We start from the raw sequence: 15,939 nt of genomic DNA on the forward strand, positions 1-15,939 counted from the left end.
GTTATTTTCACTTACTGATCCATTTGATGAAATACCCCAGGAAGGCACTCAGCTAGAAAAGACTTCCTCAACATGTAATTTTGTTATCATCATGGGTAGGGAAATCCAGTAGATAATCTGGGAAGGAAATAGAATCTTGTGGAAACCATCTGGATGTGGTATGTATCACTTCTACTCACTTTCCATAAGACAGTACTCCACAGATGGTACCAATGAAAGTTCTAGGGGCACTGGGAAAGGCAGTTTAGCTTGTAGTGTGTGGACCCAGGAGTAGAGCAACTGGGTATGGTCACCAGACAGCAATTAGCTGCACTTGATGGGTTTAAAGAGGAAGAGACAGGCAAATGGAAAGGAAAATGATAGAAAGGGAGAAGTGTCAGAGGAATAGAATGAGAATCAAGACCACACATTAAATTAAAGACAGGAGAAAGCTTGAAAGCATGGTCGTTAGCATTTTCATAGATATGAGGGAAGATGCTGAGGCCAAATTCTCTGAAAGATACGTAAATTTGTAAAGAATAAAACCATAACCGATTCTAAGAGAAACAGAAAGATGGTTGTCAAATCTAGAGTCTAAGGGGAAAAAGGTAGAAAATGTCGATAGGAATCAGGGACCCTGGTAAATAGTAACGGGATGTTGATGGATAGCAAGTTGCAGACCTGTCATCTTTACTACAAACGTTAGAAGAAGTTGAAGACGTAAAAATTTTAAATATTAATGTTAATATAGAAACTACCTACTGAGAAATAAAGCTAACTTTTATACTTTATAAATAAACTGATTTGATTGTAATTTATTAGCAAATCTTTATAGCATACTTAATTATTCCTTTTTATTTTCTTAGTTTACATGAAGACATGACTGAAATAAATAAAAAAAATTTTTAATACTCATGTGCCTGAGAACCCATATGCAAGCATAGAGTTCTAATTATAGTTATCATCTTTAACAAATTAGATTTTAAATTATAGGTATCAAACTAGTGTGCTTTCCTTTAGATGGAGCTCAAGAAATTAGGGCTCCTCCTCAAACAAATTCACGTAGCTCCCTTTTATTTTCCAATAAACTGATTGCAATTATTATATTTTAAATGTGTATGCTTAAAATTTAAAGTATATACATAGAAATGAGTCTTGTCTCAAAACCTTAGAAATATTGGCTTAGTCTGTGTCCTGTTGCTGTAACTGAATATCCAGACCAGATAATTATAAAGGATTGATGGATGGGTCTTTATGGCTTCCTTCTGCACCCTGAGACGCCCGAATTGAGGTGTTGTACTTGTGTGGTCTTCTTGTCCCTTTATAACATGGTAGAGAGCATCCCATGGCAAGCTAAAAGAAGCCGCTAGCCGCTTTCCCTTTCTCTTCCCAGAGAGCAACTATTGCCACTCCAGAACCTCATTTAATCTTAATTACCTTCCAGAGACCCTAGCTCCAATAACATTAACATGTTAATTTCAGGATTAAGTTTCCAACAGATGAACTTTCCAAGGGACAAATTCACACTAAAGTATTGACTACAGGGTACTTAATGGATATGTTTACTAATCCATGATTGGAAACAGCCTAACTTTATGTTTATAATAAATTATAATCATTTTTCTTTCAGTTTAAAGATACGACGGCATGTTTCTTTAGTGTCAAGAGTATGTCTCAGCATCAACAAGTGGAGAGATTACCTTACAAAAGTAGCCAAGTACTTGGCTTTGTGTTCATGGAAATATATTTAAAATTCTTTAAAAACTTTCAGAGTAAATTTTATGAATACAACTTTGATCTTGCTATTGCTTGTGTATTTTGGTTAAAAATAAATACATAATATCCAGTTTTTGGATTTTAAAGTTATAAAGTTACTTGTTGATTGAACTCTTAAAATAGCAATTAAACCTGTTGAGTTCAAATTTATTTTCTAATGCAGATTGTATGATCTATATTAGATTTTTTAAAAAATATTTACACTGGCTACATTAAAATTAGCCACTGTTGCCTTTGAATTCACCTACTCCATATACCCTCAGTACTTCCCGGATTATTCATTTTCATTTGAGAGTATGGAAAAACTATTCCATTTGTAAGATCGATTCTCTTTCCTGTCATCTATATCCTAGATTGCATCACACTGAGATAACTAGCATTCTCAGATTATATGTCATGTGAAATAGATTAGACATTTTATGGACGTGGCCAGGTTAATTATTTTCATTAAGGCATATGCTGAACATTTTAAATTATGTCAGAGCAAAGAAGCATTGGCACATTGAATCCTGTGGCAGTGCAGCTGGCATGGAGCTTGGCATCACTCTTTCTCTAGGTTCAATGGTTGTTTATAAAAATGAGTGCAGAGTATTCAGTCTTTGTTTTAAAATGAAAATAGTTCACAATGAACTCCTATGGCTTGTCTGGCAGTGCTTCTTTGGTAACTAGAGAAGGAGTGCTTCTCCAGATTTCTCTTCTCTCTTTTTTCTTCCTATTACAATATTTGTTCCAATAAAAAAAAATACTGTAGATTAATGGAAAACAATCATTGGCTGGGTGCACTGGACCAAGAAAGTGAGATTAGAGGATATCAGTTTTTAAAGATGCTTCCGAATGTAAGGACAGATATCCAAGCTATTCTATAATATGTATCCTTGCTTAAGAATTACTTTTAAGGCTTTTCAAATCTTCATCAAGTTGCCACATTATTATAAGAATAATCAGTTCCCAGCAGATATTGATCATTTAATAACCATTCTAATAAACTGTTTCTTCATCTGTCACGTACCATTAGAACAGACTACAGCCTTCTCTTTCTCAACCTTATCTTTTCAACAGAGTAATTCTAAGCTATCTTTTTAGAGCTTTTTCATAACTATCTTGATAAGCCTTGCTTAGGTCCCACCACCCATGCCCAGCAGGGTCTCTTCTTCTGTGTTTGATTCCATTCTGTGTCTGTCTTTGTTCTTTATGAGTAGGTAAGAACACTGGGGTCACACTAAGCAAGTGTTCCAATGTCTAAGATATGTCCTTTCTTTTACTCCTATTTGTACTAATTTTGGTCTCCTTACTGTGACAAAATAAGTGTCAAAGCACTACCTTAGAAGCATGTATTTGGGCTCACAGTTTGCGATGACATAACACTTCTGGAAGTGAAGGCATGGTATTAGTGGGCTGGAGTATAGGGCACCTGGCCACACTACACCAAGTCCTCAGTCAGGAAGCAGAGAGCGATGCATGCTGGTGTGGTATGCCCTTTTGTCGATATTTTATTCAGTCTGGACCTCAGCCTGTGATATGGTACAGTTTATCTTCAGCATGGCTCACCCCTCTTTCAGGAACAGATCTACAAGACACGCCCCTGGGTGTGTTCACCTGATTTTAAATCCAATCACACTGACACTGAAGATAACCATTGTACCATTCTTAACATATATAAACATTCAAACAAAGTGAGCCCTTCTAAGAAACCAGAATATGTTGTGAAACAGTAATGGGAACAGTATCACATCACTGTGGACACTTCTTTGTGTACACGAAGTATCACAAGGTCTCCTTGTATTTTTTTTGGAGATATGACACTTTTCATATGCTCTATTCAGTTAAATCTTCAGTAATAAAAATTTTAAACATGTCATAGGTTTACCCCAAACTTCTTTATATTTTCCCAACAGAGATTATGGCTTTTTATGTTTATTTCCTCAATATGTTTATATTACCAATTAATAATTCATCCATCTGGGCAGGGGTGGCATATACCTTAAATCTGCCTGGACGGCAGGCAGATCTCTGAGTCTGACGTCAGCCTAGTCTATAAAGTGAGTTCCAGGAGTAGGTGCATTTCTGTGTAATTATTAATACAATATTTTTGGAAGTATATTAAACTATTTTGAATTTTTTACTCTAAGTATTCAAATTTTAACTTTAAAAGAAATGCTTAGTCCAGCTCAGTTTTTTCCCCATCTTTAAATATTAACTCGTGCCCCTTTTTCTTCTCTTTGGTCTTCTCCCTTCTCTACCTCATTCTTTTCAGCTTTCACACAGATTTCTATCTAAAGAACAGTACTGGAAATACCGTTGAGCCAATAGGTCACTATATATAAAATTAATAAAGCTAAAAACTGTCTTGAACTTTCAAGTATATGGTCTCTTTGAATTATGAAGCAATACCCGTAGGTATTATTGATGCCATGGAAGAATGTGTATGTACCAAAGTTCCATGAGTGTGAAATTTAAATTTGGCACCATGAATCTAACTATTTTGCAATGGAAAATAGATGATTAACCTTTTTTGTTTCTGTGGAGCTAGGAAGTAATTATGTTTCTGAAAACAAACGTTCATATACAAGCTATTCCTTGCTTCCTCGCTCAAATGGACAAAGCTCTAATAGAAGTTAACGTTTCATTGGCTAGGTACGGAAAGAGTATGGGAAATGCCTACGCACGCATTGCTGTAGTGGGAAAAGCACGGAGAGTTCGATTGGCTCAGGGAAAACATCTGGTTCTCGAACTCCAGGACGGTACTCCACAGGCTCACAGGTAAATAAGTACAACTGGCTTCCTGAGCTGAAGTAACTCTTTCCCGTGGTCAGTTTTAAGTTGCTGTTCTTTGTGATCACCCTTATCTCAAGTGTTTGCCACATCAAGGATTTGGTTTTAGTATAATTGGCAGGAAATACAGAATGTGGGTGGGGTTTATAAGGCTCCTCTCTGACTTTAGGGCTGTCTGGAGAGGATGCTTGATGTGAAAGGAAAATTCAATTTGCTTCAAGGATAGCGCCTTTCTCATATGCTGCACCTCCTCCAGTAGATGGCCCAACACCTATTGAATGGATGGACAGCTCTAACTAGACTCAGTGGGTCGTAAGAAAAACAAACAAACAAAAACAAGACAAACAAAAGGCCAAGGATATGAAGTCAGAAGGGAACATGGTGGAAAGTCAAGGAGAAGTTAGAACAGGGAGTAGAGAGTAAATCTAATAAAAATGCACTGTACACTTGCATGGAATTCTCAAAGGATAGATTAAAATGAAAGTTGCAATTATGAACTACATAGTCTAAAATAATTATTAATGACATAAGAATGGCCTACTGATTTGAAATTTGGTTCTCAGTAACATACTGAACCAATATATAAATAATATATGGGAGTGGAAAGATGGCTCATCAGGTAATAGCACTGAATGCCTTTCCAGAGGACCCAGGTTTGATTTCTGGCAACCACAGATGGTTCACAGTCCCAAGAAATCTAAAACTCTCTTCTGGCCCTTGTACACTTGTAATGTGTAATATATGTAAACAAAATACTTGTATCCATGAAGTAAAAATATTAAATGGAAGAATAGCAAAATATCATGTTTAGTAAAAAAATTGTAGTTCCCACAATGTTATGCCTTTAGATATTGAAGAGCAGTGAAGAACACCACGGAACCATCATTGGCATAATTGATCTGTGCCTGTCTCCTCAGGCCAGTAGGAGACATTGCTAAACTGTCCCTGACCAAGGACACTTTCTAAGCTTTTAGGTAAGGTGTTTGCTGTCTCCTCAGATCACAATGTAGGATTGTGTGGGTTTTAGTGAATTTGTGTCAAGACTGGCAGACTAATCTTCCATAGTTTAGTTGAAAATATGATTATGTCTAGATTGTTCTGAGGACAGCTTAAATTAAGTAGATAAGTACAATTTAAATGAAGTTTTCACTTTTTTTTTTACTTTTTTTGTAATGCTGCATGTCACGCTGAGGCCCTTGCAAATGCTGGATGAATAGTCCCTCCAAGCTGCCATCTCAACAAATGCCACTTATCATTGAATTTTTTTTTTTACAAATCTTTATAAATTAAGTTTACACAAACAATAATTTTTATATCTTAACAAAATCAATTCCTTATACTTATAAAACTTCATTTACAAGAGAAACATATCTGGTTATTTCAACCACATCAACTGATTACAGGCCGACAGGCCTAGTTGGTACGGGGACTTAGAAATCAAAGTTGCCCATAAACACTATCTTCAAACATAATGGACGTTTATTATGTTTTGCAAATAAGACTATAACCCTATTATCAATCTAGTTTAATACCTACTTAATTTTAACAAGTATCCTATAACTCCCAAAATGTATCAGACTATCTTAAATATCTTAATAACCACAAATCATAAGACTTAGTCCAAGCATACCGAGTAACCAGTAGCACTTTGAGTTTAATATGTCACATTGACAACTTTCTGTGGTTTCAGAGTTCACATCAGGGTTGGAGGATATATTCACTTAGGTTGCCAGAGATCTGTGAGTTTGGAATATTCAGTCTGTGTATCAGACACTTGAATTTGAGCATAAGAATAAGGGTAAGTCAGGATGATGCTTCAGTCAAAGTCTCCATCTTGTTAATAGCGAATAGTTCCATCTGTAACTTCTGCTATGCTTTCTTTTTGCAATAACAGTTTCACCAGATTTTAAATTGAAATGGCTGAGTTTCCATATTGTCTGCTTGATTGAACCTTGACTGCCTTCCATATTAGTATCTCCTTACCTATAACTGTATAGTCACTTGATTGACAAATATCATTAATGAAAATGCAATGTATGAGAATTTCTTAAAACAGGCTCACGCTATACTTAGCAATACCTTTGAAGAATGAGATTAGGCAATACTGTTCAATAAAATGTTAGATTTCATGGAATAGAACACTGTGGTTTGAACACAAATCTTACCACTTAACAGCTGTAATAAAAAATGAGTTTTTCTTATTGGTTCTTTCCTTTTATTAGATAGATAGGTCTCATTATATGTTCCACAAATTGATACCTTATTTCCTCAGCTTTCTAAGAGCTAGAATTGCCAGTAGTCACCCTTTCTTTTAGTCAGAATGAGGTTTGAATATGATTGACTCAGTTTTCCCATGTGTAAAATAGGAGCAATATTAGTAGTTTCTTAGGTTGTCCTGACTAAAGTAATTTCTGCAAAACTTAGAACAGTCGGAGGTTCTAAATAAATTGGTGTCTCCTGTCATTTATTGGTGTTACTATTATAGGGTAGAATACCACATATATTTCAAGCTGCATTTTTCTTCACCTTTGCAGTTTTTAGCTTATATTTTTATACATCATATAATATCATTTTATTAGTTGTGACAATAAAATTCTACATAAATGTTAATTACTTATACTATGTCTGATTAAAGCAAACAAACAAACGTACAACAACCATAACAACAACAAAATAATGGTCAGAGAGATAGCTCAACACTCACTACTATTCTGGAGGATGTGGGGTTGATGCACCCACATGGAATCTAAGAGCCATCTCTAACTTTTGACCCAGTGGATCCGATTCCTTCTCCTGGCATCTATAAACAGAGTATGCATGTGATGCACTGACATTCATGCAGGCAAAACACCCATAAAATTAAGATTAGTCTACATAATTTTAAAATTATTAAATTCTGGGGATAAAGTGGTTAAAAGATAACTTCGCTTATATTCTAGAACTTTAATTCTCATGTTGATAAACGAGAATTTATTAGCAGAGAGAAAAGAAATCTAAAATCAGCTTTTGAAAGCTTCTGGAAAGAGAAGTAAAGTGATATTGTGAAGACCCAGGTGACCCCACAGATTCAGTCATGAAGAAAGATTGTGCTTTTGTTTTCGATTTGTCTTGGTTTGTTTGTTTTTTGAGATTGCTATTCAGGTCAACATCTGAACAGCATTTTCAGTCAGAGAAGGGGTTTCAGGAAACAACAGTTCAGGGAGAATGAAGACTTAGTATGTGATGGCTGAGGCCCAGTACACCAGCAAATTCAGGAGCAGAAAGGAAATCATTAGCTAGCTAAGCAAGTTCTCTGAAAGACTCATTGTGAGGAAGAATGGGGGAGGAAGCCTGAAAAAAGACAAGAGATACATCCCAAAGTATTGGCGAGAGGATGCAAACTTAGATTTTATTTTGATTATTTCCAAAAGCTGAAAGGATGGCTCAGAAAAGGAAAAAAAATAAAAGGATATTATTCACATTTAGTAACTGTAGTTTTGGAGGGGTGTGATTAGCAGAGTCAAAGACCTTCTCATCTTCAGGTCCCCTTTACTTACTTCCTGGTGGTAATAACTTATAAAAGATCAATCACACAGGAATCAGGCAAACATCAATAAAAAGGACAACTAGTAGGATTAATATGCAGGGAGATTTTATATTATGGAACAGCAGAATGCTCCTCACTTTGATAAATCTGTGGTAGTTTTGTTATTTGTCTTTCATCATTTATTTGACTATAATTTAGATGTATTTACCTTTTAGAATATAGTAGTTTAAAAATAAAAAAAAATATGTAATGAGCATGAAATTGTGAGGCTTACTAAGTGAATGAACACCTGTCAATCCAACAGTGAGACTGGGAAACAGGCTGTCCACACTGTGTGTTACATCTTCCTAAACCATCTGAATGCCTCCCACCAAATTCTCCTGAATGTTATTTTATGTTTTATTGACTTGTTCTCATTGTCTCTTCTCCTTCAGTAATATGCCCTTTATTCTTTCTGAATCTTTCTACAAAGTGATATCTTACAATGTGTGGATACGGGGTAATTGCTCTTTCACCTCCGTACTCTAAGGCATATCCTGCTGTTGATGATGGTGATGAGTTTTGACATATATGTGTACTTCTGCCAGATGTGCATGCATACATGCATACATCTGCATTCCAGTCTGGGGAAAGTATAACTTATACGGTTGTCAGAGAGTCTAAGGGTAAATATTCCTACTATTTATATGTCGCTGGACCACCCAGGGAGTTTGGGTTCACTCTTGGGAGGAGCAAAGTTTCTTACTGAGCCTTTCATCTCTGGAACAGCATCTGGAAGTATAATGTTTCCTCCTCAGAAGATCAATATTTTTTTGATCCCTAATTTAATAAAATGGCAAGACACAATAAAACAGAAGACTTCTCCCACAGGCTAAAACATTCTTTGTGAGGAATCTGCCTCTTAGAAATTTGAATTTAGAATTATAAGTCATAACGGAGGACTTTTCAGGTATCTGTAAGGCTTCCTACTGTGAGCGATGAATACAGCTGAGATATCTACTTTTTAACTCCTCAAAAGAAAAAATCAGGAGGTATGTAATCTCTGAAATGTCATTGGTCTCCTTGAAAAACTTAGAGGAAATATAACTTCCTTAGCATTTCAATAGAATTCTGGTTTCTTTTGTTAACAGACTGTTCTGGGAGAGACTGAATTGCTTTGCTTTTGAAACTCAACCTTTCTATAGCATACATCTCTCTGTGTTTGACGTTGTTACACTGGTCTTGTACTTTGCCTTTTCCGTTATCCACAGTTTTAATTGTTATGGCATGAGCATCTAAAAATGCCTAAAAGCAGGAAACTATCATCACTGCTTTTGTTTCTGATGTTCTCCTGCCACTCTGTTAGAAGTGGATAGAAACAACTTCTTCGCTAGGTGCTAGGAGCAACGACAACTTCTTCTAGCTTTGAAAGAAACTAAACTGTGTGTGAAAAGTTGCTTTCTCACAGCTTTGTCTCCCTTTCAATTCAGAGCCGGATTCGGAGAATGTGGAATGACACTGTTCGAAAGCAGTCAGAGTCGTCCTTCATCACCGGAGATATAAACAGCTCAGCATCACTCAACAGAGGTAGTTAGGAATGATGTTTCCTAGCCATTGCTTTCCTGAAGAATGTAGGAAGTTCTTAAATGCATTGCCACTATGTATGTTGTGACCCCTGTTCTGTGTACAATGAAATCTTGTAGGGTTTGAGGCCTGATGAGTGCAGTTTGTGTTCCATTATCCACAGACTTATATTTTAATAATGAATTTTCAGGAAATCTTCTCGGAGAGAAATTATAACATGAGAAATGTCTTTTCCTAATCATCTGCCACTGTTATAAACTGGTGGGATGTTAGGCCTCATTGGAAGTATTGAAAATGGGTAATTATGTGGCTATATAGTCTGCTAAGCATCATAGAGCTCCAATTGTCCCAGGTCTGAAGCAATTTCATCATCTTTGTGGGGAAAAAAAAATTACTGTCTAGTTCACAGTTAAGGCAAGATAAGTCAAAGTTATCTCTCACCTTAGTATCAAAAGATGCATCCAGACAATCTTGGATAGTTAAAGAGCTAGGAGTGAAAATAATGCTTATAATATATTGTGAGTGGGGAGGGGGCTTCATTGTAACATTTGTGAGTAAGATGCTCCAAGATGTAAGATACTCCATGATCATCACATAGACTTTGACATGAAGTTTAGCATACTCTTCCATTTTGTATTTGAGAGAAGCAGCCAATTGAAATGTATCTCTCTGCTTCTCTGTCTCTTGTGTTTATGTGTGCATATGGGTGTGGGAGAGTATTTGTGTTTGTGTGTTTGTGTTTGTGTGTGTGTGTGTGTGTGTGTGTGTGAGAGAGAGAGAGAGAGAGAGAAGAGAGAGGGAGGGAGGGAGAGAGAGAGGCTGCTACAGAAACAAATGAATACAGTTTGAAGTGAGTGTTGGAAAGGACTTACATACCAGCTTTATCCAGGAAGCTGTCATTTTTTATCTACTAAATTATTTTTGTTACTAACACAGTTGTTCTCGTCTTAATGTTAAACCAACTGATCAGACTGTTCTAGGCCTGTCTCCATTAGTGTTTTATACTGTTACTTAAAAAGAGATTGTTCAGCTCTTCTGCTTTATGATTAAGAACTCATATATCAGAGCTCCACATAACCTCACAATAAAGGGCTGTGCATAACAAAGTCCTGGGCCAAAGAGTATGCAAGCTGAGTTTGGTGCAGGCATGCATGGTTTCCTCTAACCTTGTTGAGGTTTGGTTAGCATTAGAGCTACAGACATAGTACCTGTAATTAGAGATGATTTAAATTTCTCTGTATCATCTTGTGACAAGGAAAAATAGTGAATGGGGGGGGTTTCATCCAAAAATAAGAAAATGCATAAAAATGAAACAGGTCCACTTAGTCCTTTCATTCCTAATATTTTATTCCCTAGACAATGTTCATTTTGAAAGTCCCTCTCAAGTCCTTTCCTTTTCAATATAGTGCCCATGTTTTCTTCATGAAAATTTAAAGAGACATCAGCATATTTTCACTTTCCCCTGCAAATGATCACTCCTGCCTCAGTGGCCTTGAAATTAATTTGCTTCCTGTGAGACTTTCTTTGCTGTTAAATAATACCATCTGGAGAGGTTTTGCAGTTTGACCCTACAAAGGAAACTAGCCTTCTCAGTGAGATCCCGCCAAAGTATCTTGATTCCAGAGATCCCAGCAGCCATGGCAGAGTTGTTGCTTAGAAAGGGTGAGAAAATGGGACTTGAATGATGTGCTAGTATTTAGGCCAATTGTAAGGATGGATGTACTATGTTAATTAATTTTTTTCTAGAATTGAAATCAGATTTAATATAAAGACAACATCCTATGTAAGATTAGCAATACACTGTTTAGTGAGATATTTTCTGACATTAACATAAAGAACATTGCATAACACCACTTTTTTAAATTTCCCATTAATCCTCTCAAATTTCATCAATTTGGAATATAATGATACAAAGATGACTGGGCCAATTTCAAATAAATTTAGAGGAAATGAACCAATTTTGTATTGACTGATTTTACACAATTTCTACTCCTGTGAAGATATTTAATGAAGCTGTTAATTGCAGGGTCTTAAAATTCTCATGACATGTCATGTTATTTTAGTAAAGAGCTAGGGAAAGGGTGAGAACGCATGTTTGATGTGAGGTATGTTCAGGCTGTGATCTTTTATACTCAGCGCCGTGAGTGGTGCTGAACATCTCAGGGTGGTTTTCATTTCCTGTGCTAATTTCCCTGGGACACACCACCCTTCCCCAGATGTCTCAACTGAGAAACTCTTTATTTTATTTTTCTCTTTTTTCTTTGAACATTTCATACTGGTAGACAGTGTACCTCAATCATATTCATAATCCCCCTCCTGCCTTCTCTCTAGGACCACCTATCACATCTTTCTTCAAGTTCATGTCTTTAGTTTATCTATATATTTTTATTATTTTAACCTATAGAGTCCATTAATGCTGATTGTAGACTTATAGGTATAGGATCAGCCACTGAGGTATGGCCAACCTTTAAGTGGCCACACTCCAAAAAAGAAGTGGCTCATCCTCAGTCCTGAAGCCATCCAATTGTCAAATAAGATCTAAGCTAGGGGGAAAAAACAAAAACAAAAACAGAAGAGCCGCCCCAATTCATCTCATTATTTTTTTAATCCCAATATGGTTAGAACACTTTGAAAATTTATTTCTTCATATTATATCTCTAAAGATAGCCTTTAACCTCCTTCTTTAATCTTGTCTTATTCCCCAGGATCATATCTTCCCTGCATTCAGGCGTGTGTAACATATTTAGGTATGTGACATCCAAGATTCATATTTCCAGATAAACATGTCAGTCACCTCAGCAACATAAGCAATCATCTCTGTGTGCTCCTCTCTATTATTAAAATAAACATTTTAGATAGGACATCTTTGCATCTTCATATATTCTAACCTTCCATCCATTTTTAGGCTCAGCTATGAAATTTAGAAATAATAATTCCATATCTAAGTTAGATATGCACTTCCATTTTTGACTTTAAAAGGGTTGACCCTTGAAAACTACAAGCTATGATTTAAGAAACTTTTATTTTTATTTATGTTTTCTTCCTAATTCATAATACTGCTCATTATATCAGAAAGGTGTTGTTTTAAATTTTGTGCGTCTTAACCTAGTGTTTTTTCAGTCACACCATCTCAGGCCCTATTAAGGATGGAGATTCTGTCATGCAGGTCAGAGAGACTTTAAGTAACTTTTTCTTGTTGTTTGGGTTTCTTTCTTCTTTGTTTTTGTTTTTGTTTTTCCATCTCAGATGTTCTTTTTCTAAGCAACTTGTTGCATCATATATGTTGACTATATCAGATTATCTTTCTAGATTTTCCAGTATAACAACCTTGATTGTTATCTAGACTTTATTTCTTTGTGTTTTCCAAAACTCTGGATATGTTCTTGGTGATTTTCAATGTAAAGTCTTACATATTCTTGGCATAGTATTGCCCATCTTGGCAAATCTTCAGTTCTTGCCATCTCGCAACCAAAGCAACATTTTTGATGGCAGGATAAAAACTGGGAAAGGAACCTTTAGAGCAGTCGTATGGTGAATGTATTGTTTCAGCAAAGTGTGACTTCCCAAAGAAGCCAACATTTCCACAAGCTTGGTTGTCAGCAAGAGGATTTATTTACTGGTTTACTTAAATATTTACTGCATTGTTGGAAGGCTGTGGCTGTGCTCAACCCCAGCTCCTCCTAAGACTATATACAAATAAATCAAAAGTTCTTCTCACTCCTGTATGCTGTTGCTGGAGGGAAGGCAGTACAGTCATTTTTCCACCCCTAAGTCCTGCTCATCATTTCTGCTTAGGAAATCTCATCTTCAACAATTTTTGGATAATACAAATATAAGATAATAACAGCAACTGAAAATTGAGTTTAATCTAATTTTTCTTCTATATCTAAATAGAAATTACGATTTTGAGATAAGGTTTTATTATGTTTTTGTTATCATAAGTATTATGGTTACATTTAATTTTCTATTCATTTAATTAATTAAATTGAGTTCAGATATTTTTGTTTACAATCAAGGTTTGCAAGCTAGCTCCTCCAGTGTGCTAGGGTGCTGCAGCCCTAGCCCTAGGCTGCGGTAATTTCAAAGCTATGTTTCTTCTGAATTAGAACAAAAATCTTTTTCCCCCTTCTTGTGAGATGGTTTGACTTGGCTAGCGTCACAGGCTTCCCTTTCTCCCTCACTTCCCTACCTCTGTTTTGTCACACAAGTTAATATGATCTAAATATTATGTATGGAGAACTGACAAGGAAGGCTTTAGATATTTAAGCCATATTGAGTTATTTCACGTTGAAAGAATGACCTTTACATGTGTAGCACTTATTTATTCATGCAGATAGATTCTCATTTCATGGATAAGAGATACATTGATCTACATAAACATTCTTAATATTTATCAGTATGTAGTCAGTAAAATTGTGATGGCCTGTGGCTATTTATTTTCATAGATTTGTAAGAACATAGCTACCTACCTTTAGAAACCTGGCCTGATCTGCTAGCATAGTGTCTGGAGAAATGGAGAAAGATTGCCACCAGAAGACATTTACAAGTCTTGACTTGATTCCGTAGCCTCACACTACAGTTCTCAGAATTATACAGTCTAATTCAGTGACTCCTGCCAAAGGCCTAAACCTCTCAGAGTCCTTGGAATAAGGATCTAAATGGAATGAAAACTGAGTCTTGCCAGTGTCTCAAGGAACCCAACATTAAAATTCACCGTTCACTGCTCGGCATTTCCTTTCCTTTTTACTATCCAGAAACTGGTGGGATGAATGAATTGGTTCCCTAGATGCCAAGTAAAACAAGTAGTGATAATTTACCTAGGATGATGCTAGCTCGAGGAGAGCCCCAAAAAGGACAAAAAGAAAAAATTTAGTAAAGCTGATTTGTCCCTTCGAAATTAGAAAGAAATATATCCATGTATTCTTATTTTCCATTTTGATTTGAATCTGCATTCTAGTAGCAACCAAATAAAGATAATCTATTTTCCCCTTCCTTATATGGTGATATAAGCAAACACTGTCTTCTGTTTACTTCCAAACCCCATCCTACCCTCCAGAAGCTTAGAGAACAGTAGTTCGATTCAGACAGCCTTGCTAAATAACCATTGTGTGGCGAGCAGAGATGTGAGTAGACCTGTTTTTAACGCATGTCTTCTCAGAGCCCCTATTGTCTTTCTCAGGAGGCTGGTCACTGAAGCAGAAGCAACTTCACAATAAATCACCTGCTACCTCATTAATATTCAGGCTTCCAAACATATTTTGTTTTTATGCTTTTAAAACGAATGCAAATGAACAAATGTAAGGGGCGTTTGACTGTGATTAATGATTTATATAAATTAAAGTTACTAGGGTAAAACAGCATACTCACTCAGTGCACTTTATTAATATCAGTAAATATGATTTGATTTATGTGCATAAAATAAGTGATATTGCCCCAAAGCCTCGCTGTTCTGAAGGATTATAAAATCACTCACTGTAAATATTAACCAGCTCCTAATATAATCTGACATCTACTTCTGAAGTTTGCAAAGCGATTTAATAATCTGCTTATAGTGGTAGCATAGCTTCATAAATCAGAACCACATGCTCAACATACATTTTGTTATGAGCAGCCATTATGAGGCACAAATGAGCATTCTGGGGTGTAACTCAGCCTTTCCACTAGTGTAGTTATACTGGTGTTTTCATCAGCCCTGCAGGGGTCAGGACTTTCTATATCAGTTTCTTCCTTTGTATATGACATCGATAAAAAATTTAAACTAAACCTAAAGAAGTACCATAAGATGAAGGAACCTCTCTTAGAAATCAAATTTAATAACCGAGTGCAGCATCAGTAATGATTTTAAAGGTGAGAAACTGACTCAATGAGAGAAGTCATGGTATTAACGTGATGCCTAGTTCAAGAAGGCCAAATGTGTTCCTAACAAATGTCCCATCCATGGGCAAAAGGAAATACAGATCAGTTTAAGTCAGTCAGGAACAAAGCTATTTGTTTTAACGTCTTGGTAAAAGGGAGGGAGAGAGTGCTTTTGAAGAGTTACTCAGCTCCTCCTCTGCTCTGCTCCCCCTCTGCCGTGTGATAGGTTCCATGATATAATCTAATCTCATAGGAAGTTGTGCAGTAGTGAGCATTGCGTGTATTTGTTATTATTGTTATATGTACTTAAAGCTCTCATAGATCCCCTTACAAAGAGAGTTCTCAGTCAGTCGCTAGTCAGCTACCTGTAGTATCTCTATCTTTCCTGTATGAAAATCAGGCAACAGTGAGAGCATCCTTGGTAAGTTGTTCATGATGCAGAGCCTTATTACTTCCCTTTGAAATGT

The 15,939-nt window shown here is 36.1% G+C and overlaps 1 protein-coding gene across 25 annotated transcripts in view; it reads left to right on the forward strand.

Annotated features, from left to right (window-relative positions):
* Positions 1 to 15,939, forward strand: part of Adgrl3 (adhesion G protein-coupled receptor L3) — a 485,843-nt gene that overhangs the window by 418,409 nt on the left and 51,495 nt on the right. For 16 of the 25 annotated variants that reach the window (XM_031342882.1, XM_031342863.1, XM_031342864.1 and 13 more), the window contains 2 exons: positions 4,390 to 4,515; positions 9,523 to 9,619. In XM_031342882.1, coding sequence (XP_031198742.1) covers positions 4,390 to 4,515; positions 9,523 to 9,619 — 223 coding nt within the window. Of the gene's footprint in view, positions 1 to 4,389; positions 4,516 to 9,522; positions 9,620 to 12,321; positions 12,364 to 15,939 lie in introns of all 25 variants that reach the window. The other 9 variants (XM_031342858.1, XM_031342860.1, XM_031342866.1 and 6 more) reach the window with 1 other exon arrangement.

This window comes from Mastomys coucha, unplaced genomic scaffold (assembly GCF_008632895.1).
Source record: "Mastomys coucha isolate ucsf_1 unplaced genomic scaffold, UCSF_Mcou_1 pScaffold22, whole genome shotgun sequence".
NCBI classification, from domain to species: Eukaryota; Metazoa; Chordata; class Mammalia; order Rodentia; family Muridae; genus Mastomys; species Mastomys coucha.